The sequence below is a fragment of the Dendrobium catenatum genome, unplaced genomic scaffold (assembly GCF_001605985.2).
Source record: "Dendrobium catenatum unplaced genomic scaffold, ASM160598v2 original_scaffold_83099, whole genome shotgun sequence".
NCBI lineage: Eukaryota > Viridiplantae > Streptophyta > Magnoliopsida > Asparagales > Orchidaceae > Dendrobium > Dendrobium catenatum.
The window spans coordinates 132,855-157,500 of NW_021401542.1; the positions used below are offsets into that span (position 1 = coordinate 132,855).

A 24,646-nucleotide genomic window follows, 5' to 3' on the forward strand; every position below is an offset into this window, starting at 1 on the left:
AATAATTAATTAAAAGTCAAAAATTTTTTGCATTATATTATCATCACTTAATCTGGGTGGAGGAGGTGACCTCTCAACTCTATTTTTAATAAATGCTTCCTTATTTCTCCTAAACAGATGATCAGTAGGTAGGAACATACGATGACAATCAAACTAAAAATTTTTTTCATTCATCTTTTAGTGTGAAACTCTTAGTATTCTCCATGCAGTAAGGGCAATCTAATTTTTCTTCTATGCTCCAACCAGACAACCTACCATAATTTTCATCTTCTCATTATTTAATTAAGTTATTATATAAAGTTCATTTAATAAATTATATATTAAATTATATTTATCTACATGAAAAAAGATGTTTGATGTCTAATAATGTTAAATACTTAAAATCATTTTTTGATTACCTTCAAAAAAATTTACCAATACTATAATCAAAAGACATAAACAAAACAAATACAACTTAGCACAAAATTATGCATATGTATATTATGAAGGATTATTCTTTATTGTAAAACCAATAATCTTAGAGTCATGTCTATAAAACCAATTTTTGATCGATACATGCCTAGGATAGGAGGTGAATTAAGATAATTTAAAACTTAATGAAAATTTTATATCAAGAAACTCAAATAATAGATTTCATCACCCCACTAGATGATGTATAAAAGCAAAAAATAATAAAAGCTCAAACTAAGTAAATGGTGCAACAAAGATAAGTTGTACAAATAGGGAATGATTTTTATATGGTTTATCTGTAGCCTACATCCACATATAGAGTCCACTATACATAGGAATTTCTTCGTAACCTGCATACAAAAAATTATTATACCTTCTAATTGGAGAAGCTTTTACACCAAACACATCATTGAGATGACCTCCCCATTTACAGTAAGTATATTAACCTCCCCCAAGTTTCCTCAATTAGAATACCACAAAAAAGTATTTATAATATAAATAAAAAATTATAATGAATTTTGAATTGTTAAAAGTAGATTTTCCATTGAAAGAAGAAAATAAACAAACTGCCTATCAAACTTTGAAGGGAAAACTCATGGTAAACTAAAAAACTTGATTTCATCATGGTTTCTATGAGAGAAAGCTCTACAAAATTTTTCAAAGGAAAGGTGGAGGCTCATTTCTCAAGCTAGTTAGGTTTTTAAAGAGGGAGCTCAAAATCTTAATAATAATTTAATCTAGGGTTAGATATCTCTATTCATATCTCAAATCTATGACTTCATGTTACTGTTAAAAATAATTAAAACTTAATATCGACATAATCACATGCCTTTAATGTTTAAAAATTTAATGGAATCTATTGAATCCTTCTTTGTTTGGTGTATGATGTTAGGCCGTACTTTGATCCACATGTGGACCAAGAGCCTAAGAGATGGAGATGATGAAGTCATAATACAGGAGGAAAAAAGATAGATGATGGGAGGAGATGTGGATTAAGAAAAAAAATTTAATATCGAACCATATATACAATAATAATGGTTGTGAGTGATATGCGCTATAGATCTTAAGTGAAAAAAGAAAAAAAATAGTACAACATGTCTTTTTCCTCAAAGATGGGAGTTAAGAAAGACATCAATCTAAGAGAGATGTCTATATCGATCTCAATGTCCCTTTTCCCTTCCCCCCACCATCAGTGAATATGTATGGGATACAATAATATTTATCTTTAATGTTGCTCGGTTATCTGTGTCGAGTGAAATAAAAAATATTATAAAAGACAGTGTGAGTAGGATGAACCTATAGATCAAGTCATCTTTGGTAGGGAGCTAGTCTAAGGTCATGACTGTATCTGGTCGCAAGTCGTTGGAGGAATGCAACATGGTAGGGTTTATGGTTTAGGTTTGCAAGCTCAGGCATACGAGGGGATGACCTCTACTGGATCCAGCTTTGTAGCTAGTTCACATGAGTCCTTACATAATCAACAAATAAGTGCCCTTCAAGCAGAGCTAGAACAAGTAAGGAAATCACAAGCTGATTGGCAAGTTTATTTGCAAACACAGATATAAATGCAGATGCTGGAGCAACACAATTAGTTGTTGGATGAATTATGCAAAATGAGGGAGCAATTGAGTGAAAAAGGGGTAGCTCCAGCTTAGGATGAGTCCACGGATTTAGAGTAGTTTAGTTTTTTCAATGTCATATGAACTTGTTTAAGTTTTTGAATAATTGGTGTTAATGAACAATCTGTGATATTTTTAATATTGGTTGGTTGATGTTAGTGAACAATCTGTGTTAACGAACATTTATGTTTTTAAGTATTTATTGAAGTTCTTGAAATCTGAGATGTATAGATCTGTGTTGTGGAACTATTGCTTGTATATGTTTGCAGGTGTGGAAATCTGATAGCTGCCTGGGAAGGCATTTTTCTTTGTTATTGCTAGAGGTTTCCGGCAGATTTGGCGTCGGTAATTCACCGGAAATGACGATACAATGAATTTATGTATTATTACCGGCGTTTTATATCCGCCGGGAATATCGGCGGATAAAGCGTCGGTAACAAGTCGTAGCTTTAGTTGCAGCATAAATTATGGCATTTTATTCGCCGGTATTTCTGGCGGATAGGTACGCCGCAATTTCTGGTGTATTTAACACCAGAATAATCTGGTGATAAATGCCTTTTATTTAGCACATTTTTCGCCGGTAATGCATCGGAGAGTGCACCATAAAGGTTTCCGGTGTATTATATACGTCAGAAATATTTTTCCGGCGCGTGTTGAACCGGCGCATGAAAATCCAATGGAAATGCACTAGAAACAGTAGCTTTCCGTCGTATTTTCTGTATTACTGGCGAATTTGGTCCGCCGGTAATATCAGGTTTTCCTGTAGTGTCACCCCATTATCATGAGAGGAGTGAGTAGTGTCTAGATGTAGTCAGAATGTTAGGTTAGTATATAACAACAAGCCGATCAGAAGTCATTCTGAGGTCTCCCCATTCATGAGAGGAGCTGGGCAGCACTTAGATGTAGTCAAGATGTCTTGCAGAGGAGATATAGTTTATTATCTTAAACATTAATTTGTCTCACATGGGAGGTTTGACTCTAGTTAGGAAAGATAAAGGTTTTCCTTATTAGGAAAGGAACTTTTGAGGTTGCCCTTATTGGGGATGGAATTGCCTGGAAGTGGTGGTTAAAGCTGGTCTGTCATCCTCTAATGCTAAGCTTATTTCTAGCTCTTGAGTAAGAGAGAGCACTCCTTCCTCTCTCAACAAAAATGTAACCTATAAGATGCCTGTGAATGTGTACTTGCATAGGTAATCATGGCTGTACATAATACATCATTAATTGACTCAAACTAATTTAAAATTATTATAAAAAGTCTCCTGAAATTAACATTATGATAATTATTTTTTAGACTCCATAACCTTTTTATCTTTATGGAATTGTGTAAACCTTTGTGGAAACCTGTAAGTACATTATAGAAAATTTTAAGCATTAGTAAATGTGTGTTAAATCTAAAAAATTAACTAGCCACTTAAACAAAGTGTATTAATAGTGCCACTAGCTTACCTTACTTTTGTTTCTTGTTGTGCATTTCTTCCTTGAAGTGTATTAATATTAATATTTTTTAAGCATAGAACCTAAAAGTACATTAATATCTTATTTCTGCTTTATTGTGTTGCATTATTCCTATTCAGTCTACATTTTTCTTCCTTGCACTCATATTTTTATTTTTATTTTTCTTATGGGGGGACTAAGTATGTGCTTTTTTGTTGGCTATTGTTTGTGTACTATTTCAAGTACATGGCTTGTATTTGTGAAAGATGAATTAAATACATAGATTAAATCATAAATGGAATTTTTTTCATGCAATTCAAACGACATGTAATTAATTAGTGTATTGCCTTGTCTATTACATATTGATTGAACTAATATGAATCATCCATGAATTAAAATTTTAATTATAGATTGTTTAATGCATATATTTCTAATTTGAGCATGAAAGAAATTGCCTTAACTATAAGCTCTTGAATTATGCAAGAAAACCAAAATTTATCTATACAATCACAAAACACAAGATTATCTAGTTAAAATTTTGGACAAAGAAAGAGATTATTCTCTGTTTGGTATATCAAATATCAATACAAAAAAGTGGGGAAACGCTCAAGAAAATGGGAATGAAAGTCATCCCAACCCAATAGAATAGGAATTGTTGTCTAATATATACTTTCTTTTCACAACAGCCCTTCATATTTTGTCTCAATATATCATAAGCATGTTTGAAGTAGTGAGTGATGTGTAGGTAAAATTGAGGCATGCACATAATTTTGAGAATGGATGTGTGATGCAGCTTCAATCTTGTAAAAAATTTAAATTATATTATTTATACACCACCACATCAAGTATAAGGCAGTATTGTATAGAAAAGGAGGTGAAAGTGTACAAATGTCCTTATAAAAAAAAATGCTTACAAAAATATAATAAACATGACTAATTATCAAAAATGATTGTCCCTAATATTTAATACAATTTAAGGAAAAAAGTATGCAATGTAACTAACTATTTTACCTTTTATATTTTGATTGAGTTCTTTTTTTTAATGCTTTCTTATTGCTTTGCTTAAGGATGAGAAAAGATCTAACTATGGGGGTACTTAATAAACGTGATTTTTATGCATTTTTTTCGTAGATTAAAGGTTTAATATTTGCACTTATTATTGCTTAATTTCAAGAAATTCATTACGCTAATGCAAATATTTTGATTTCTATAGATGAGCTTGATTTTTGATAGATTTCATATATGTGATGTGTGAAATGAGTAATTAGAGTTATCCACGCAATATATGATGTAAAATTTTATCTTAGATGGACAGACACCCAAAAGTAATTTTTTTAAACTATGGTATAGAGAGCTAAACACTAAGACACCTAAAATCAATTCTCAAGCATCAAGTTAGACTCCCAAAATCCCTAACCTAATACTAAGCACCCAAGAACAAATTGTTTTCAGCCTAGGGATAGAGAAAATTGAGCCCATAGATAGAACACAGCGCCTATGAACGAGTCCTAGCACGGAGGTGCCAAACTCATTTTTTTAGACTTTATGTCCCACTTTCATAGAGCCATTCAAACACTTAAGCTCCTAATGTGGTGCCTATGCATGTGATTAGGCACCAAACTCATATTGAGGCTAAAAGTTGCATTATATTTTATGATTTTTTGAGGAGGAAATAAAAGGTGAAACTTTGGTCTTTTGGGGCATTATTGAACATATTTTTTATAGAGCATGGATGAAGTTTTTGATAAATGTTAGACAAGAAGATGAGGCATAGAGAAGATGACGTGGGGTGAGATTCCCCAAACTAATTTTTTTTTCTTTTTAATTTTTCATGTTTATTTTTGAGATCAAGCACTTCGTTATATATGTTCTTTCACTCCAATATGAACTAAACTACATTTATAAAGATTGGATGTAAGTAGTTATATTTTTAAGGGTTTGTATTAAATGTCTATTGAGTTTTAATTCCTTACCATAGCTGCATATTTTATCTTGTGCTTGATCACTTGTAATTAATTGGTCACCAGTTTGAAGTTTATGTGATCTATTTGAAATTGAGAGGTGGAGAACAGACTTATCAAGATGAATCGTCAAATACAGACATTTGCATTAAACTCATGTAATGAAATATTCTCTTGTTTCTTATAAAAGAAATATATTTACATTGAATCTATCATCAAGAAATAGGGAGGTTGTGCAGAGAAATTAGCAACTAGGCTTTTTAGAAAAATGTAGAATCCATTGTAGATCTGATTAAAGGAAAATTTTATATATCTTTTCATTATATTACAACCAAACTCGTAAAAAGAACCCTTGTGAAATCTAACCATTAGACCTATCTAGCCTATTTTAAAACCCAAAAAGTTATCTAATTTATTTTCTTATATAGTTTTTTTTCTTTATGTATGCAAATCATCACTTTATTTTGCTTGTTTGAATAGATATTAAATCAAACCAATTTCATTAGTTGGTATTCATGATATCTATGGGATGATACTTTTATTCGTCACATTATCATTGCACGACTATGTATTCATGCATGTACCCTTGATTTGTAATAATGGTCTTTAGTGAAATCAAATTTAGGTATACCCCTATCCATGTATAGATGAGAGAACATTCTCATCATGTGCATAATGGTATAATACAGTCTCATATTTTATAACTATGGTTCATTTAACATAGTTTTCAGACAAGTGATTTTACTAGTCCTACAAGCATTATTAATATCAAGAATATGCACACTATTGATCTGTTGACATTTTATGATAGTTTTTTATTCAATTTTAACAAATAAGATGACAAAAGAAGATAATGTTAAATTATCATAAAGTTGACTAATATTAAGTAATTTGTATTTTAAACCATCTACTATAAGGATATTTAAATACTTGCTCTTACCGACATCACCCATGCATATAACTCCCCTAGTAGCATTCTTGCCAAGAGTAGGTTTGCCACCATCCATAGATTTTAGAATTGAAAGTTTATTTCTATAGTTAATTGGTGCACTGACTATTCAGATACCACATGCCTCCACTTATCTTATTATAAATTAATATAACACAAAGAAACTACATTTTAATTTTCTTAATCAAAATCCTATAGGGTCCTCCAACAAATATATGTTCTTTAGGCTTCGTTTGAAACAATTTTCTTCCTACTTCCTAAAATATTTTTCTAGTACAAATTTTTTTTACTTTAAGAAAATATTTTGCACTAAAAAGTTCCTTTAAAAAACAGTAAGAAAGCCATCTCAAATAAAACCTTAGAGTTGTGAAATATGTGTTCAGGTAATCCACAAAATGCAATGTTAAGTAATTTACGTATATTCAATTTTGAAATGAAGACATGTCATGTGATTTTCATGAAATATGCATATATATTCTTTTCTTGAGTAAAATTAAGGAGCTAAGTATAACTTAATAAACTAAATATATAAATCCTTAGACACATGTAGTAATTATAACATCCTTAAGACTCAAGCAAGACTCTAAGAATTTTATTAACTTTTCAACATTTGGTGTATTCATTTCCTAATGACTATATGGCAGTGACTATTTTAGTGAACTTAATATACATGTTAAAAATAATTCATTAGATTTCACACAAAATAACTCATAATAATGAGAAAATAAATTGATGTGTTTTTGTTTTATTTCATCAATGCCCCCATATATTGTACAAATCTATCACAAATATATTTCCCAATTTTGCATGTACAAATGTATATTTAAGCTTCATTTGAGACGCTTCTTAATGCTTCTTAATACAACTTTTTACTAAAAAAATTATAATTTTTTATTAAAATTTGCTTTAAGAAGCAATAGAAAAGTTGTCCCAAACAAAACCTTAATCTTCATATTTGAGTGCAAAAAAAAATCTGAGAGCGATATAATATGGTTTTGAAATAAAAAACAAAAAAACAAAAAAAAAATTAAAGCCATTCTCCACAAGCAATCCAACATTCAAAGCAAAGTAAAACCATGGCACTAAAGATCCCTAAGGGCCACAAACTGAAAGAATCCTTATATTCCCAAATCATTTAGTAGAGTATCTCCAAAATAAATCTAATATTATATGCCATTATATAAAACAATACAAATACTGGAGTCATCACAGTGTGGTTCAACCAGATATCAGAATTGAATTTGATATAATAGTTGACAAATCGTCACAAAACAAAAACTTACAAAAAGGCCAAATCATTTGATAATTTTTGCCATATCCCTTCATACTTGTACGACATAAATACAAAAGCTATAGGAATACGCCATGGGAGATTCAGAAAGTTCTCTGGTCAGCTGTAGCTGTCAAGCCTTGCACGTCGCAAAGTGCTGTGATTGTGTAGCAGGCCTTTAAAAAGAAAGGATCCTTTCAAAATACAACTACTGCTGGATATCTTGCAACTAAGAAGTAATTACAAGGAGCAAAATGTGTTTTAATTATTACATGAACAACAAATAAGGCTTTAGATAAGGTAATAAGGCTTTGAATAACTCAGATTGAACAAGATAGGAATCAAGGAAAACATGAGAATATGCAGTAAAATTTTGACTAGAAGACATGAAGAAACCACATGCCTTGTTTCAGGACTGCACAGGGAACAACTCAAGATATTCAAGTTGACTGTACAGAGACTGAATAAGAGAATTGAAGTAAAGAAAGAGTGTAGGGATTGCTTTATATTAAGTAAAATGGTGGGAATTAGTCTTTCAGTAAACTTAGCTTTTGCAGAGCAGACAATATTTCAGCGGGGCTAAAGCCTTGCTCGGTTTTAACAATATTTTGGCTGTTGAATGCGACAACATCCTCAAGGGCATAGTTTCTGATTGAAACTGGAGGTTTTGGAGTATTACAGACTCCCTTCAGTATTATAGTTTTGTGGATTCCTCCAAGCAATCCTTCATAGTCAGTGTCGCCACTTTCACCAACAAAGACCACAATGTTAGACAAGTCTGTAGCCCATCTCACGTGCAAGTACCTGGAGAGATCTCAATTAGACTTTAGAGCATTTCAGGTAGGAAAATATAATTTAAGTTTAATTTTAAAATATAAGGCACATTAGAGTCCGCACAGAAGTAATATTAAAGAGTGCATATTATCGATATTTTGAAGAAATTAAAAAAAAAAAATGTATATTGCTGAAATAAACTCCAAATACAATTTCAATGCTTTTCATAATTAGTAGACTAAAGCACATGTTATTGGCAGAAAAATTTTAATAAGACAAGCAGATTATTGAAAGCTACCCTAATGCCTATGATCTTGAACTTCAATATTAAACAAAATAGGATGAATATATAAAATACACTACTGTAGATTCCTAAATAGTTTTCCAGCCAAATTGAAGAGGAAAATAATTTTTAGGAGAACCTAATAAAATCTTTTTAATTCAAGAAAAACAACCAATTATGATAACTATTACATTTCCTAGTACTTATATTGATGTAAAGCTTCATAGGTTAAGGTTTCGTTTGGGATCGCTTTCATTCTGCTTCTTAAAGCAGCTTTTTAGTACAAAAATTAAAAATTTGTACTAAAAATTCACTTTAAAAAGCAGTAAAAAAGCCGTTCCAAACGAAGTCTAAGTTCTCGATAATGAAATAGGTATACAGCTTCATCAATTAAGGAGCATCCCATCCTAGCGCCAGGGCCCTGCACGACTTCGTTAGCTCCCTGCATCCCATCCCCATGCCCCAGCACCTAGTGACTATGTCTGCTCCATGTATCCCATCATTGCACCCCAATGCATGGGTTACTCACGCTAGGTTTTTTCAACTCATGCCCTGATGCTCTAGTGTAGAATGCACTTACGATCCACCACCTTCATTTTGCACTGGATTTCCACCCGTGGTTGCAGCGTCCATTTGTCTTTGCACTCATGAATTCTTCTCAGCCATATACTCCTAATTCATTTGTTTAGGTTGTTCAAAGGGAAGAAGGATACTTATCTTGCTTCATCTTTACATTTTTCCATATATTTACAACAAGATTCTTCTGCAATTTATCATAAGCCGCCTTACACCTTTCACATTAAACTTGCCCTCTTTTTTTTTATGACACCTTTGAGTTCGCATATCCTTTCTCTTTCACTATCGTTAGCACAATTTCTTAGGGATGTCCCAGTCTTAGGATTTTTTTGAAAACTAGTGTATGTAAGATTTATTGGAAATTTATTCATTGGGTTTCTTGATTCCCATCATAATCTTATCAAAATATCACTATAAATTGATTACCCAAGGCTTTTCTTATTATGTGGATGGTTTTTCTGATGAGGATTCTTAAGTGGCCTCCTCAATTTAATTGTACCGAGGAACCACCAGTTAGTCATATTTGGGTTGCATTTCATTAGCTTCAAATTTATTACTTTAATTAATCAACTTTGTTTTCTCTTGGATCAACTTTTGAAAATTTGCTTCAAGTGAATACCACGACAGCTATAAGCTTTTCAGGCTGTCAATGGCTATTATCTTGATAGAAATGCTTGTTACTACCCCTTTACAAAAGAATTTTTGGATTGATTCCATAGCTTGTGGTAATTGGTACAAGGTAAAATTTGAAAGCATTTCTTCATATTTTTCATCTTACAATTTTTTTTTTGTCAAAACTTCACAAGCTGCTTCAAGGCCCACACAGAATTATGAAAAGCATATGTTATTGATCCTAGCAACCACAAAAGTAAATACCATTCAAATGATCAACCCGCATCTTCCAATATCGTGGTTCAATTTTAGCTATGTCTAGTCTAATGTACACACAAAAACCATCATTAAATATTTTCAAAGCATCAGAGCCTTCTCTGGATGTTCTTAGGCTCTTGGAGGTGATCAGCAAGTAAGATCATTGATCCAGATCCTCTTGATGTTTTAGCTTCTCTTAATTACTTTTTTTTTGTAAGTCTTTTGATCACGTTGTTGGTGATTTCAACTTTAGCAATTTGATGATTTTTAATAATTGGTTGTTTTCACATTTCAACAACCTTAGTCCTCAAAAGTTTGGTGGTGCGTGTGAAAAGTATTTGTTTGATTAAATTTTCTAGAGATTAATAAGATCTCAAAATATTTTCTTGTAAGAAAGTGCGGACAAACAAGCGGGTCAAAGAAAAAATCTTCTCACATAGAGTGAAAAAAGGTGTAGAATTTCTTCATTGCCCATTATGAATAAATGCTTCCTCATCTGATAGTGGTCGAAGGAGAGAATAGTGAATCCTTGAGCTGGATGACTGTGGGCTCAATAAATTCGGCCCCGGCCTCCGCTCGTTTTTCTTATTCGGCGAGGGAGTTTTAACTAACTAAGTTCCGAGGTAAATTTATAGTGAATCCTTGAGCTGGATGACTCAAGGCGTGGATGTAGATCTTAGTGCCAAACAACATAAAAATTGATTTGCTCCCCCTTTTTCTTTCTCTTTCTCTTTATTTCAATATCATTATATCATTACTTTTTGTCTCAATTTATTTCATGTTTTATGGATAACAAAGTTGATGACTATGATGTTATCTCTTACTTATAGGTCTCTATATTTCATGTTATTTCTATTATGTAGTAATTGATCCATACTAAGTCACTAATTATCATATGAATTTTTATTTCTATAATTAATCTTATTTTTTTTCATTGTAAAAAATATTATCAGCTTTCTAATTTATAAAGTTTATTATATTATCTCAAAAAGTTTAAGGAAATTGATATTTATTTTAAGAAAATCAATAACATCAATTCACCCCTTTTTTTGCTGTTGCTATTCACTTTCAATTGGTATCAAAATGGCTGCATAATGAAGGGTTCGGCCACATAAAATAGATCCTAAAATGGCACACATTAAAAATCATAGCACAATGGAAGGTTATTCTACCACCCAACCTCCCTTGTTTGAGATATCATTCAATTTTTTGGAAAGTTAGCATGATTACTTTTATTCAATCAATTAATTGTTATAAGAGGAATTTACTCCAACTAGTTTATTCACCTCCTATAAATTTGAGAGCAAAATATATATTGATGTTCCTTTTGATGGATGGGGTCAGGACAAGGGAGAATTAGTACAAATGGATTTGGAATATTGAAATTATTTCTTCCGTGCACTTAAATTTGAAGAATATATGTGTATATCCACTTGCGAAATAGGTAAAGAGATTTGGGATAAATTGCATGTTACATATGAATGGACAGATGTAGAACAAAAGACCACTTTTCAATTTGCTCATGCATGATTATGAGATGTTTCATATGCAACGTAATAAAAATATCACTAACATGTATAATAGATTTAATAAAATCACTACTTCATTGCATGCTTTGGATAGAGAGTATTCTAATAGTGAGGTGGTGGATAAGATTTCTGTGTTTATTGGAATCTTAGGATGTCAAAGTTACTAGCATTTATGGATACAAGAATTTATCTAATTATTTTATTAACTTATTACTTGGATCACTGATAACATAATAAATCAATGAAAGAACTGCATATGCAAGAAAGAAGAAGAATGAGAAGTATATTGCCATAAATGCATTAGAATGCGAAGACAACATAACAAAAAAATCTGATAACAATGATATGGCACTGCTGAAGAAAAAATTCAAATCATTTTTAAAAGGGAGAAAGAAGCATATTAAAAAGAAGAGAGGAAAGAAGAAAGGTTAAATAATATTAAGTTCAAAATTGATATTATTTATTTTGAATGTAAAAAAACAAGGTCATTTAAGTGTAAGTTCCCCAACATCAAAAGCTCATATCTGAAAGAAAATATTGAAAAGAAAGGTGGGAATAGAAAAGGCAAAAGAATAACAAAAAGTCTTAAGACTCAACTCAAATACTGAATCATTCGGAAGTGAACCTAAAAAGTGACGAACAACTTATATTTAATGGTAAAAGATAAGTCAGATGCCTCATACACCTAGCAAATATATTCCTTGTTTTATAATGAACTACCTTTCATGACTAAAAAATTGCCTGAGTATTAAATATTTAAAAAAAACACATTCCAATCAGATAAAGAGTTTTGCATACTTCAAAAAGGAGCATAGCATATTACTATATGTTTAGAAGAGTCAAAAAAAGGATCAATAGAGGAAGTATCATTGTGCAATAAGTTTGAAAAAGAATATAATATAGTAGATGATGATTATTGTAATTTAGATAATTCCAATCATAAATCGCATAATAAAATAGTATCATTGATATCTATAAATGTGTAATTAAAAAAAGAAATTTTGAAGTTGAAATTGTTGCAACACATTTGCAGGACTGTTTTTTAGATTTCTAATAAAAACATAGCATCTCATGTCATACTCATATCAACTATCACTTGGGAATCCAAGATGATTTGGGTTTCTAAGATAATCACTGAATTTTCTTCTTCATTTTTTCAGTTCTGTCTTCACAATAGAACCAGTGAAGATATATGATACCTGAGCAGTGAGTGCTCAAGGCATATGACTAGAGATATATCTAATTTCATAACACTTGAGCTTAAGAGTGATGGTAAACTTTTGGTGGCAGCACTACACAAAACGTATTTGGAATTGATGTTGTCGGTAAGAAAAATTGCTTTGCTACTGAAAAGGTCCTCATAGTTGATGGTCTTAAACATAATTTATTATCTATAAGTCAACTATGTGATAAACATTTTGACAATAAATTTCTTTCAAACATTTGTATATTAATTTTGAATGATAAAACTACATTATAATATGGTAGGATAAATATTATGTATATGCTTCACATTAACTAAATAAGTGAGCCCAAAGAAGTCTGCTACTTGAAGGCAATACTAGATGAGTCATGGCTATGGCATAGAAGAATATATCACGCTATTATGAGCACAATTAAGAAGACCACATACTTAGATTTAAGAGGGATAATAAAGCTTATGTTTACGAATGACTATTTATGTGATACCTGTAAGCTTAAAAAGCCAGTTAAATCATCATTTTAGACTATTAAAATTATTATACTATCTAGAACATTAGAATTTCTACTAATGAATTTGTTTGGTCCAGTTAGCATAATGAGCTTTGGAGAAAAATCATATGAGTTTAACATTGATGATGACTATACTAGTTTACCTGAGCTAGATTGTTAAGACAAGAGTGACACCTTCACTGAATTAAAAACATTTGTTGTTTAGATTCAAAGAAAAATTAACGGACTAATTTTCATAATTCATAATGATGATGGAAGTGAGTATAAGAATTTTTGCAATGAGCTACAAATAGGTCATCACAACTTCTCCACACCAAGAATACCCCCAATGAAATAGATTGGTAGAGAGAAAGAATAAGACACTAGTGAAGGCCTCTTGTTCTATATTGAATGAATATAATCTACCTATGTATTTTTTGAGTTGAGACATTGAACAATGTATGATATGTATTGAATAGAGTATTCATTAAATATTAAATAAAATTCCATACGAACTCTTCGAGGGAAAAACCCCAAAGCTATCACATTTATATATTGTTGGATATACGTTTTTAGGGTTGAAGAATAGAAAATCAAGCCCAGGTAAGTCGAAGCTACTTATGACAAGCGTCGCCATTATGCAATCAACAATCTCAAACTAGTACTTCACGAACACCTAGACAGAATTGATGATTGAATTTTTCATAAATCAAGCAATTAATGTAGACCAAACCATTATAAAATCCTTAGCTAGTAGTCATCAAGTCACAATCACCAATCAGGACTTGTGCGACATCCTCCACATATTCATTACAGGAGTATATTCTCGTACCATTATCTGTGACCCCGGTCGCACTTTTAATTGTTCACTCATAAATCATGTCCTTAGGAAATCACCTCTTCCTCACCATCAATCATTGGTTGGTGGCATCGTGCACAATGCACGTGTTATTCAATGCATTCCTAAGCATAGTGTCATTCATAAAGCTGGTGATCATCTAAACTTCACAACTTTGCTTTTCATAATCTAATGTTACATGATGCAACACAATTGAATTTGATGATTATACTCTTTAAATACATTGAAAATCTCACATCTAATCACCATGCTAAAATTTTGCATCGTCAAAACTTAGCCCTTGGTTATATTATAGCCTATATCTTAGAAGTTAAGTACGATCTTACTTATTTCAGGCTTCTAAATAACATTCTCTCAATATGTTCTCCCACATTCTCTTTAGTGAGAAGACACAAACCACTCAAAGAGAGGAAGGAAGAAGTAGCACCACCACAGCAACACTGAATATCTACAGGATATTTGGACGAAGTACCTTGATAAGTTAGAGCTAAAACTAGATAGTAAAATAGCTCAGGAAAGTCTTAGGTTGGATCAACTGCAACAAAAGCTAGATGAGGATAGAGGATGGTTTCATGACCAATCCTCTCAAATTCATAAATGCATGTATCATCAGCCTCAGCCCGATCAAGGAACATTCCAGATTAGCTAGGCCTCAAGAAAATCTCTATATATATATATATTTGGAGTTTGTATATCTATGTTTATGTAGTCCATATACTTATAGATCAATGCTAGTGTAAAAATATTTTGTGTGGATTTTATGGGTGTTTAAGTTATTTAAATAAAAAATTAAAAAAATAAATCAAAATATAATAAAATAAATTTTATTAATTTTTGACAAAACACCTTCATTTGTAATTTTTATTTATACATAAATTCAGAGGGAGCTGCAAAGCCCCGAAACATGTATATACAATTAAAATATATTTGTTATCATAAAAAAAAAAAAGATTGTTGAACCTATAATCCTTAACTTATATTATATTGTTCCAATAATAAAAAATATAATTTAGTTTAATTATTAATTGACTTACATTATGGACTAACAAACTATTTACAGAAGGTAGAACTAAAAAAAATGAAATTGTGTTGTGCGAGCCTAAAACTAGGATGACAAATAATATTATGAATCAAGGTTTAAAATTGCGCAATATGAGGCTCGCCTTGAGGTCCGCCTTTGCACACTCAATACCTGAATACGCAATTTTAAACATTGTTATGAATCAAGATTGTTAAAACCAAAATCAAGAAATCAAGAGTCAAGCATCAAAACAAGGCATGGATGATCCAAAAAAAAAGGTGATACAAGTTAAGTTAATAGTTTTATTTTTCAGTTTCTTAGTACAATATTTGATTTTGCAGGTAAAAGAATTTATGAAACAACAAAGACAAAAGTGAAAGTGACAAAAAAAATTATGATAATTGCAAAATATGAAAACAAATTAATCTCTGGTTGATCATACTATACAATCTGGATCATTCAATAAGAAATATGTTAATTGAGAAACCAAATAAAATCAATCAATACTACTTGATAAAATAATAAAATATGAATTATGAATTAATCGTAATGTACAATGCAACTCGTACTATAGAATCATGCCTAATTTCTTATTAAAAGTGATTACAAGATTATTTCATGAATTAGATTATTCAAATTTGAACTAATCATATTGTAAAATGTATATTGTACTTTATGATTATCTTCCAACGTTAATTTAATTAAACCATAGAAATTAAGAAGGCAATTAGTGCATATAAACTAATCATACATTATGACGTGAGTCGTACTAGACAATTAAAAAGAAAACTTTTATAACTTTCAACTGTCGGAACTAATCATATTGTATGATACTTGAATAATAATGTATGATTGACCATTATTTTACAAATCAACCTATCTTAGGATTTATTATTTGAACACTTAATATAAATAACTTTTTAAAAACATAAAAATATGTGTTAAAGAAAAATAAAAAAGGGAGGTGTAATTTGAGGCAGATTTACATGTGCTTTTCATTGGAAAACTCAACGTGTGAAAATCCCACATTTCTTCCATCTTATTCCTTAGAGGTTTGGTGGTGAGTGTAGAAAATCTTTGTTTGATTGAGATTGTAACAGGTCGATGAGATCTCAAAGCTTTTTTTGTTGTAAGAAAGTGTAGACTATCTGGTGGACTAGAATAACTGTCTTCTCAATTAGAGTTGAAAAGGATATAGGCCTTCTCTATTATCCGTCAAAGAGATAGGCTTCTCCTCTCTATAGTGGCTAAAAGAGAAAGTACTGAATCCTTATGTTGGAGAGTTCGAGGCATTAATATAGAAGGTAATGCTAAACCATATAAAAAATGATTTGCATCCCCTTTTTCTTTGTTATGCTCTTTATTTCAGCATTTTTACTTTTTGCACTAATTTATCTCATGCATTATTTATAAAAATGTTGAAGATCATGATGTTATCTTTTGGTAATAGATCTCTATATTTCAAACTACTTATATTATGTAATAATTGATTTATTGCTGTTAACAAGTATGATTAACATTTAAAAGCAATATATAATTGTGGGCTCCGAACATTAGGCCCCGGCCTCCCCGCCGCTAATTGTGCTTTTCTTTTCGGCGAGAGAGTTTTAATAGAATTAAATTCCGGTGTAAATTTTGGAAGGCAGATGGGTTTGTAGATAAGACACTACCCAGAGATTTCGCCCTCATTTTGCGAGGACTTTATGATTTGAGTTCTGGTTTCCTATAGGCGCAAGCCCCTATAGTTAATTACTCCTCTCAATAATGAGAGAGAACTTTCGGTTAAGGCTAGTCATCAATCAGATATGTAGAAATACGTGTTATCTGGCATATAGTAGCAGCATAGGTTTGGGTATTGAAGATTGAAAGTTTGGGATTTTGGAAATTGATATTTAAAATAGAAATTTCACCATCTTTGCACTTAAAGCAGATGGTGGGGGGATGGATGATAGGCCCGATCAAGATTCCAAGGTTCCGTCGTCACAGGCCATCGTGGTCCCTGGTCTACTTAGTCAGAGGAGGTAGTCTACCCAACCTGACAGAAGGATCCTTGTCGGCAGCCATGGGTTGCTTCATCCAAGGAGACCTTATAGACCTGGGGGAGTGTTTGTCTAAGGGGACAAATTTGAATCCACCTTCGCTAACAGAGGGCTTTGTACCCTATCAATCATATCCTATGAGAGCTTTGTACCCTATCAATCATATCCTATTGATTCATATCTCAAGGATTTGATGTCATTAAGGAGCATATTGGCTCTGGCTATAACCGGTATTTCGTAGTGCCATTTGGCGGCAAAATCACTCGATTCAAAGGGCCCCAGGTCATAACCGTTTATCCTGCGGTGCCATTTGGCAGCAAAACCGCCGGTTAGAGGACACGTACCACATCCCTATTGGCAGGAGATTGTTTGAGAATGGATCCTAGTGATATTTTCGACTGAGTATTTGGCTCTTTGTGAGCTGAAGTAAAATTTAATTTGTTCACCTCGGCAAACTGTTGCGGAGGGTGGATGGATTTTTCTTTAAGTGTTGATGGATTTATTTCAATTTTAAATATTTTTAGATTTTTTGGTGTTTTTTTGGATTCATGGGTTTTGAATGGACTTTTGAAAATATTTGTGAACCTCTCCGGTTAAGATAGAAATTCAACACGGCCATCATCGGGGTGTTTAGGGTTATTTCCATCTAAAGCTTGAACCTTGTCGGCCCAATCAACAAGTTGATAGGGGATCGGGTTTCGTAGGCTTCATGCCTTGGTTAGTGAATTCTTTCGATTATAGGCCTTGAAGGCCTAATACGAATATATTAAAATAAATATATTGGTCATTGTAACCTTATATTTATTTAATGGTTCAAACCTTGTCAACTCCGATTGATTCGTATAGAAGGATCGGATTCGAACTTGAATTCACTTATCAACCCGCGCAGTATCTATAAACATCACGTGTGTACCAATAACACGCTCTTTGGGACCCATGCGGGTGTTTGGGGGCATTTTATAATTATACCCTGTCTACTCCTTTTTACCTACTTAGGAGGATCAGTTTCGAATTTAATAACCCGCGCAGCATCCCTAGACGTCACGTGTGTACCAATAACACGCTCGCAGGGGCCCATGAGGGGTAATATGATTGCATTTACCCCTTGGTGTACCTATGTGCATACATATTACGGTGCATGTGCAGGGGTTACTTTACAATATTTTAATTATACGGGAAGCTGCCATTTGAATGCAACATTCTTGTAGACGCCTTCTGTCTGCTTGTATAAGTATTGCAGATCTAGTGGCGTCTTCTAGCAGCTTCTGAATTGAGTTATTTGCTGCCTTGTACAGGTAGACTGTCGTGCACTATTTATTGTTTTCTGCAAGTGAATCATAGTGCACTAACGAATGTCCTCCTTCATGCTTGTAGATGCTTGTAAATGGTCTGTTTTATGCATCACGAATTTCTCACAGTGACTTGTTGTCATTTATACTTGATGTGGCCATATAACATTTTGGTTGGGGATGATGCATTCAATGTGTAACAAATCCCCTATAATAGTTCGTAGGAGCTTACATCCGCTGTATATTTTTCGTCTCCACTTACAGTGAATCAAAGTGTTCGCTTAACCTTGAACATTTATATTGATATAGAGGTATCGTAGCTTTATTGCACTCATCTATTTATGCCCATAAGTTGATTGGCAAAGGAAACATCAGTCACTATATATTCAGGGGTAAGTTATAGTACACATCGAGGGCTCCATCTTTTGCTTGCAAATAGACTCCCCTTGCAAATTCTTTATCCTTGAAGGTGGTTTTCCATATGCATGATAAACTTGATATCATTCCTTTACCCTACTTGAGATGATCATGTTCACTAGGGGTCTATTCCATTAGAATCACCCAACTCCTCTTTGCAAATTCATGGACCCACCAATGTGGTTAATATGGATATCCTTTTATTTATATGTATACTGAAGGTCTTCCATTGTCTTTGAGAGTTGATTGTATCTTGAGTGTTGATTTTTCTCATCGATGCTCGTATAATGATCCTTTGTGAATCTCTCATTTGCTCATGAGCCACTCATGTTCAATGAGATTTTAAAGTAAATTCTTTATTGCTTCATTGCTCCTTATTCTTTGCATGATTAAGACATATTAATTGCTTATAGAATTCAATTCTCTATGAATTTTGGCTTTCAATGAACTCTTTCACCCTAAATCAAGCTCATAAACTCCTTCAGGTCGAATCAAAGTTCTTTTAATTATTTAAGTCCATTTGCACTTGTTCAAGTTCTTAGAGCTCATGCTCACCCAAGTGTTGAGTGTAATGCTTGTGGTTCATGTCATTGAGTCCAAGATCATGTTCTTGACTCAAGTCCAATATAAGTTCAAGTTCATGTTCTTGTCACCTTGCGAGTTCAAGTCAAGCTCAAGTGCAGTTGAGTTCAATTCATGTCCAAAGTACAAGTTTCAAGTGAGTTCAAATGACAAGCTCAAATTCTATATCCACAAGTTTGAGTTCAATGTCAAAGTTCACTTGTTCACTTCAATTTGTAATGTCAAAAATCCACTGTGGTCCGAATTTGATTCAGATATTGAGTTTCAATCAATTTTCATTTTTACTTGGGTTCATTCTTTTTATCAAGTCACTTAGATTTTGTTCAAAAGTTCCAAGTACAAGTCCTTCGTTGTTCTGTTAGAGTTCAAGTCCAAGCATTTGAGTCTTTATAGTTCAAGTCCTTGTCTTATTCAGAAATAAAATTTCGGCAGCCTTCCCGCGTCTCCCCCGTTTAGGGGAAAAACCAAGAGGTCCTCCTACACGCCACGTCAATAAAGAATGTAAGTTGGTGTTTGTGAGACACCGCGGCGGTGATTTATGTTTTTTCATCCACCACGCCAAATAAAGGTTTTGCATAAGATTTTAAAAACATTTTTTGAAAAAGCAGTTTTTTACCGACCCGTTTAAAAAAAGACAGTTTTTCTTTCCCCGCTTCAAGATGTATATGACTGACCCCGCCGTCGCTCGTAGTGGTGCTCACACCGGATGTTCCCAACCCACCAACACGCACAGTAAAGGCGTGCATGGGTTAAGCGATTTTCCAGTCCGCGACGAATATAGAGTAGTTTTTTTTTGGATTATATCCCGCCTCGTCGTATGGGCCCGCACCGGATGGTTCCATCCCACAATGCGCAATGAAAGGCGCTGCCTATGGGCGCAGGTTTTCCCGATTCGCCCAAACAACAATAAACGTGGAATCTGAGGCTTTGGAAAAAATTCGTATACCTTCTGTGGGTTGACATGTTAGCCACGTGGCCAGACTGAGGCTAGAGAGGTATTTGTATTTCATTTTTTTTTATCTTATTGCTTATCTAAATTAATTTTTGAACTGTAAATAATTAAATTAAGATTTTTAAAAATACATAATTATAATAAACAATTTAATTCATAATTAATAATAATGTTGAATTAAAAATAAGTTAATATATAAGTAATTATAAAACATTTAATAAAAATAATTAACATATAATAACATTAAAAATAATTAAATTTATTTTAATTAAAAACTAATTTTATATAACAATAATTAAATATTTAAATTGATAACTTAATTTTAATTAAAATATACTATATAATTTATATAGAATAATTAAATTAATTAATAAGATAAATAATAATTTAATAACCTATTATGATTATTATAAAATCATCTGATTACTTATTACTCATCAACGAGTAATTTATGAATAAATACTAGTATTTTCGATAAATAATTAGTATCATACTATACTAAAATATGAACAATATTAATTAATATACAAAATTTAAGGTAGTAATAATAATAATAAAAAAACCATATACCTACATGGCTATTGGTAAGAGGACGCGCTTAGAGCAAGAGTGGAAGAGGTGTCGGTTTGGTCTCGGCAAGAGGAGGTCGGGTAGAGGGGCGACGGGCAGAGGAGGTGGAGATGTCGGCTTCAACAGCAAGAAGAGAGGTAAGTAGAGCTCTTCTCCTCTCTCTCTCTCTCTCTCTCTCTCTCTCTCTCTCTGGCTTGCGCGGGGAGTCGGCAGAGGATCAAAGCAAGAGGAAGGGAGTTCGGTCTCAGAGGGAGGAGGCGATGGCGCCGGGTTTGGTCAGAAGTGTGGTCGGTTTCGGTCTCTGGTCGGGACAGAGAGGGAGTTTCAGTAGAGAGGAAAGAGGTTGAGACAGTGGAGGGAGTAGTTCGCGTGGAGAAGGAAAGAGCTTTCGCGTGCGGAACCCAGATAGTGGAGCCTTTGTTCGCATTTTAAAGGCGAAGGAAGAGGCGGGATCAAGGTGAAATCGCGCGTGGTCGGCTCTGCTTCGGCGCCGTTTGCAGGGTATGGGTACTGTAGCTGCGGCGATTTGCACAGGATTCGGTCAGGATTTCAGCGTGGGTCCGACACAGGTAGTCCTTTTAAGCAATTTTTTTTTTCTTTCAGCTTATATGTTAAAGTTCAACAATAATTATACTCAAACCACTACTTAGTGTTTCTCCTTCTCCCAAGCTAATGCACGGCTGCGGCGATTTGCACAGGATTCGGTCAGGATTTCAGCGTGGGTCCGACACAGGTAGTCCTTTTAAGCAATTTTTTTTATTTCTTTTAGCTTATATGTTAAAGTTCAACAATAATTATACTCAAACCACTACTTAGTGTTTCTCCTTCTCCCAAGCTAATGCACGAGCAGGTCCAAACAAGGACAGGAGAGGAGGAAATAGACGGGCTATTTGGCTACTAGCAAAAGACACCACATATTCACAATGTTAAGTAAATCTGCACAAAGTCTATATGGCAGGTTTGCCACATTTATTTCATGACATATTTGTGAAAATAATGAACTATAAAGTAAATCAATCTCAATTTGAATCAAATTCAAAAAGGCTACCCAGCATGCTATCATTTTGCTGCAAATAAGCATGCAACCACAGAACACTAAAAAGGGAGAGGAGAAGAGCTAGCAGGAGGTAATTAATGGAGCATTGTAGCAAAACCTCACTGGAGAAGGACAAGAAAAAAGTTAATGACAATGTGAAAAAATGTGTGAAACAGATACAAATAGTTATAATAAAACAGAGAGTTTTCAATATGATAAATCAAAGCAAATTTTCAAATACAATTTGTGAGTAGTTAATGACCATAATTTTCATGTGAAAGCAGTCTAGGAAGTTATAACATGGGAACATGATTCATGGATAACCACAATGCCCATTGAATTTTATGCATGACTCAAACCAACATACCTAAAAAACATACTGATTTATATAGTACCTTAGAGCTTGAGAACGAGAAGCCAGGATGGGAATCACGTGTAGCTTTGTTCCATCATAACTATATAAAGCATGACAACGAAGTGCCTGAATCCGCATCAACTTACGAAGCTCTTTAATAGGAGGAACCTGGAAGAAAAAAAATAGTCCATGTAGTTAAAGCCTAAAGCTGTCGAGATGGTTACTATTGACATGGTCATCCAAGAAACAAATACCAGTGCAGGGTTCTTCAGTTTAAATGCGTGACAATAGTTAGAAGACCTATCTTCATCTTCAACAACTGCTTGTTCCTCATTTGCACCATTCTTGTCAATGATAGAAGCAGCCCAACGAACTAAAGTCCTTCTTAATCCTTCTCCACCCCATCTATACTCAATCTGCGAATGATAATCCAAATCAAGCTCAAAAGGTAAATCAGAGGAATTAATCGAGTCCTCTGAATCTGAAAATGGGTAATAGAGATCGCTGCCACTGTTGCAAATGAAAGCATCAAAATCAGTAGCAGCTATTCCTCCAGCAATCAGAAGGGAATAAATCTCCGAAATTGTCAATGCTGTTGATAGTACAAACCCAATAGATCCAGATATCCTCTCCTTATGTACAGCCTCAAATATCTTAAGAATAATTTCAATAACACTTGTCTCAGAATCAAAGTCAACAGCAATGACAAAAATGTTTTTCCTCCTCCTCAATGCAGGTAACTTGCTAGCACTGCTGCTCTGATCGTGTTTCTCACCAGATCCAGCCTTATGAGTTACTTTACTAACGCCTTTGGACAATTTTAGGACCGCCTTTTCCCATTTGGTCTTTCTATCAGCAATGCTTTCTTCAGAATCCAAAGCATCCAGGTTACCACTCTCTTCAGTTTTATCACCTTCTATTGAAAGCTTTAGGTTCAGCGATATGTCCTGAATATCCCGTAGAGAATCACCTGGAGATTCTGAGTCCGAATTTTCAAGCACATCTTCACTCCTTTTCCATTGAGGATGCCTTGGCTTGCAACTAGCTATTCGAGACAAGTATGTCTTGCAATGCTCTGGCCAAGAAAAAAGGTGGATGTTTTTCAATCCATTTTGCCGACACCGAGCCCAAAGTTGCTTATCAGAAACAAGCTTATAAAGTGCCGAAGAAATACTGTCCTGATCATGTGGATCAACTAATATTCCGTTGTCAAGTACCTGGAGCAATACATGCGTAAACAATTGAAAAAGCAGCATGAAGTATATTCTGATTGGACAACAATTGAGATTTGATAACTTTTTAAGCATCTATTGAAAGCTGTGATGGAATGACTCGAACCCGAATAATATCCACCGGACCTCCATTTTTTGTGGCTACAATAGGCAGACCGTGTGCTGCAGCCTGCTCAAATAATAACAATATTACTAAGATTTCCTCCATTGAGGAACGAAAATCAGGTGGAACAAAGAAAATCTTCCACCAGGGATATTTCATAAATACAGGAACCAACCTCTATCAGTGTGAGTCCAAATGGTTCAATGAAGGCAGGATTAATGAAAACGCCCTGCAAAAAAATATAAAACACAAGTTTTTGATGTGAAACCAGGGATTGTTTCTTGTAAAATTAATAAAAGTTCTTTAAAGTATTGATAGTACAATTCCAAGCTTTGCTAATTTGACGATTCAATGGAAATCTTAGAAGTTAACAACGTCTCGGCAAGAAACTTCAACTAAGCTTACAAGTTCAATAAAATAACAACTTCAATAAAGTAATGGAAATGAATGGTCAACAAGAATCCGGCGGTTAACAAAGTGATTGACTCACCTTGAGGCCACACTCATTCATCTACCTCTAGGTTCGTTGGGAGAAGAAGAAACATGCTAGTGACGAAACCACTCCGAGGACGACGATGCTGTAGATCCGTAGGGAAGAAGAGGATGGTGCTGGACGTGGAGGTGGTGTAGCGAGGCCCTTCGATGATCCAAGTGTAGATGGAGAAATGATCGTCTATGGACTCCACTAAAGCGGGTAGGATCCGGTCCAAATACTCTTCGACGGTGTCGTCGAAATCAAAACCAACGTCAAAAAAAGGAGATCTGAGGATGTTCACTCGTCCAC

General features: G+C 33.5%; 1 protein-coding gene across 1 annotated transcript in view; it reads right to left on the minus strand.

The window, feature by feature from the left end:
* Window positions 1-7,561: 7,561 nt before the first annotated feature.
* LOC110103949 (probable sucrose-phosphate synthase 1) overlaps window positions 7,562-24,646 on the minus strand; it is a 43,608-nt gene continuing 26,523 nt past the window's right edge. Inside the window, exons 9-13 of the mRNA XM_020832848.2 lie at window positions 24,038-24,091; window positions 23,866-23,928; window positions 22,782-23,744; window positions 22,568-22,695; window positions 7,562-8,487 (exon numbers count right to left, since the gene is read on the minus strand). Of these exons, the coding sequence (XP_020688507.1) occupies window positions 8,211-8,487; window positions 22,568-22,695; window positions 22,782-23,744; window positions 23,866-23,928; window positions 24,038-24,091 (1,485 nt within the window). The 3' untranslated portion in view covers window positions 7,562-8,210. The remainder of the gene's footprint in view (window positions 8,488-22,567; window positions 22,696-22,781; window positions 23,745-23,865; window positions 23,929-24,037; window positions 24,092-24,646) is intronic.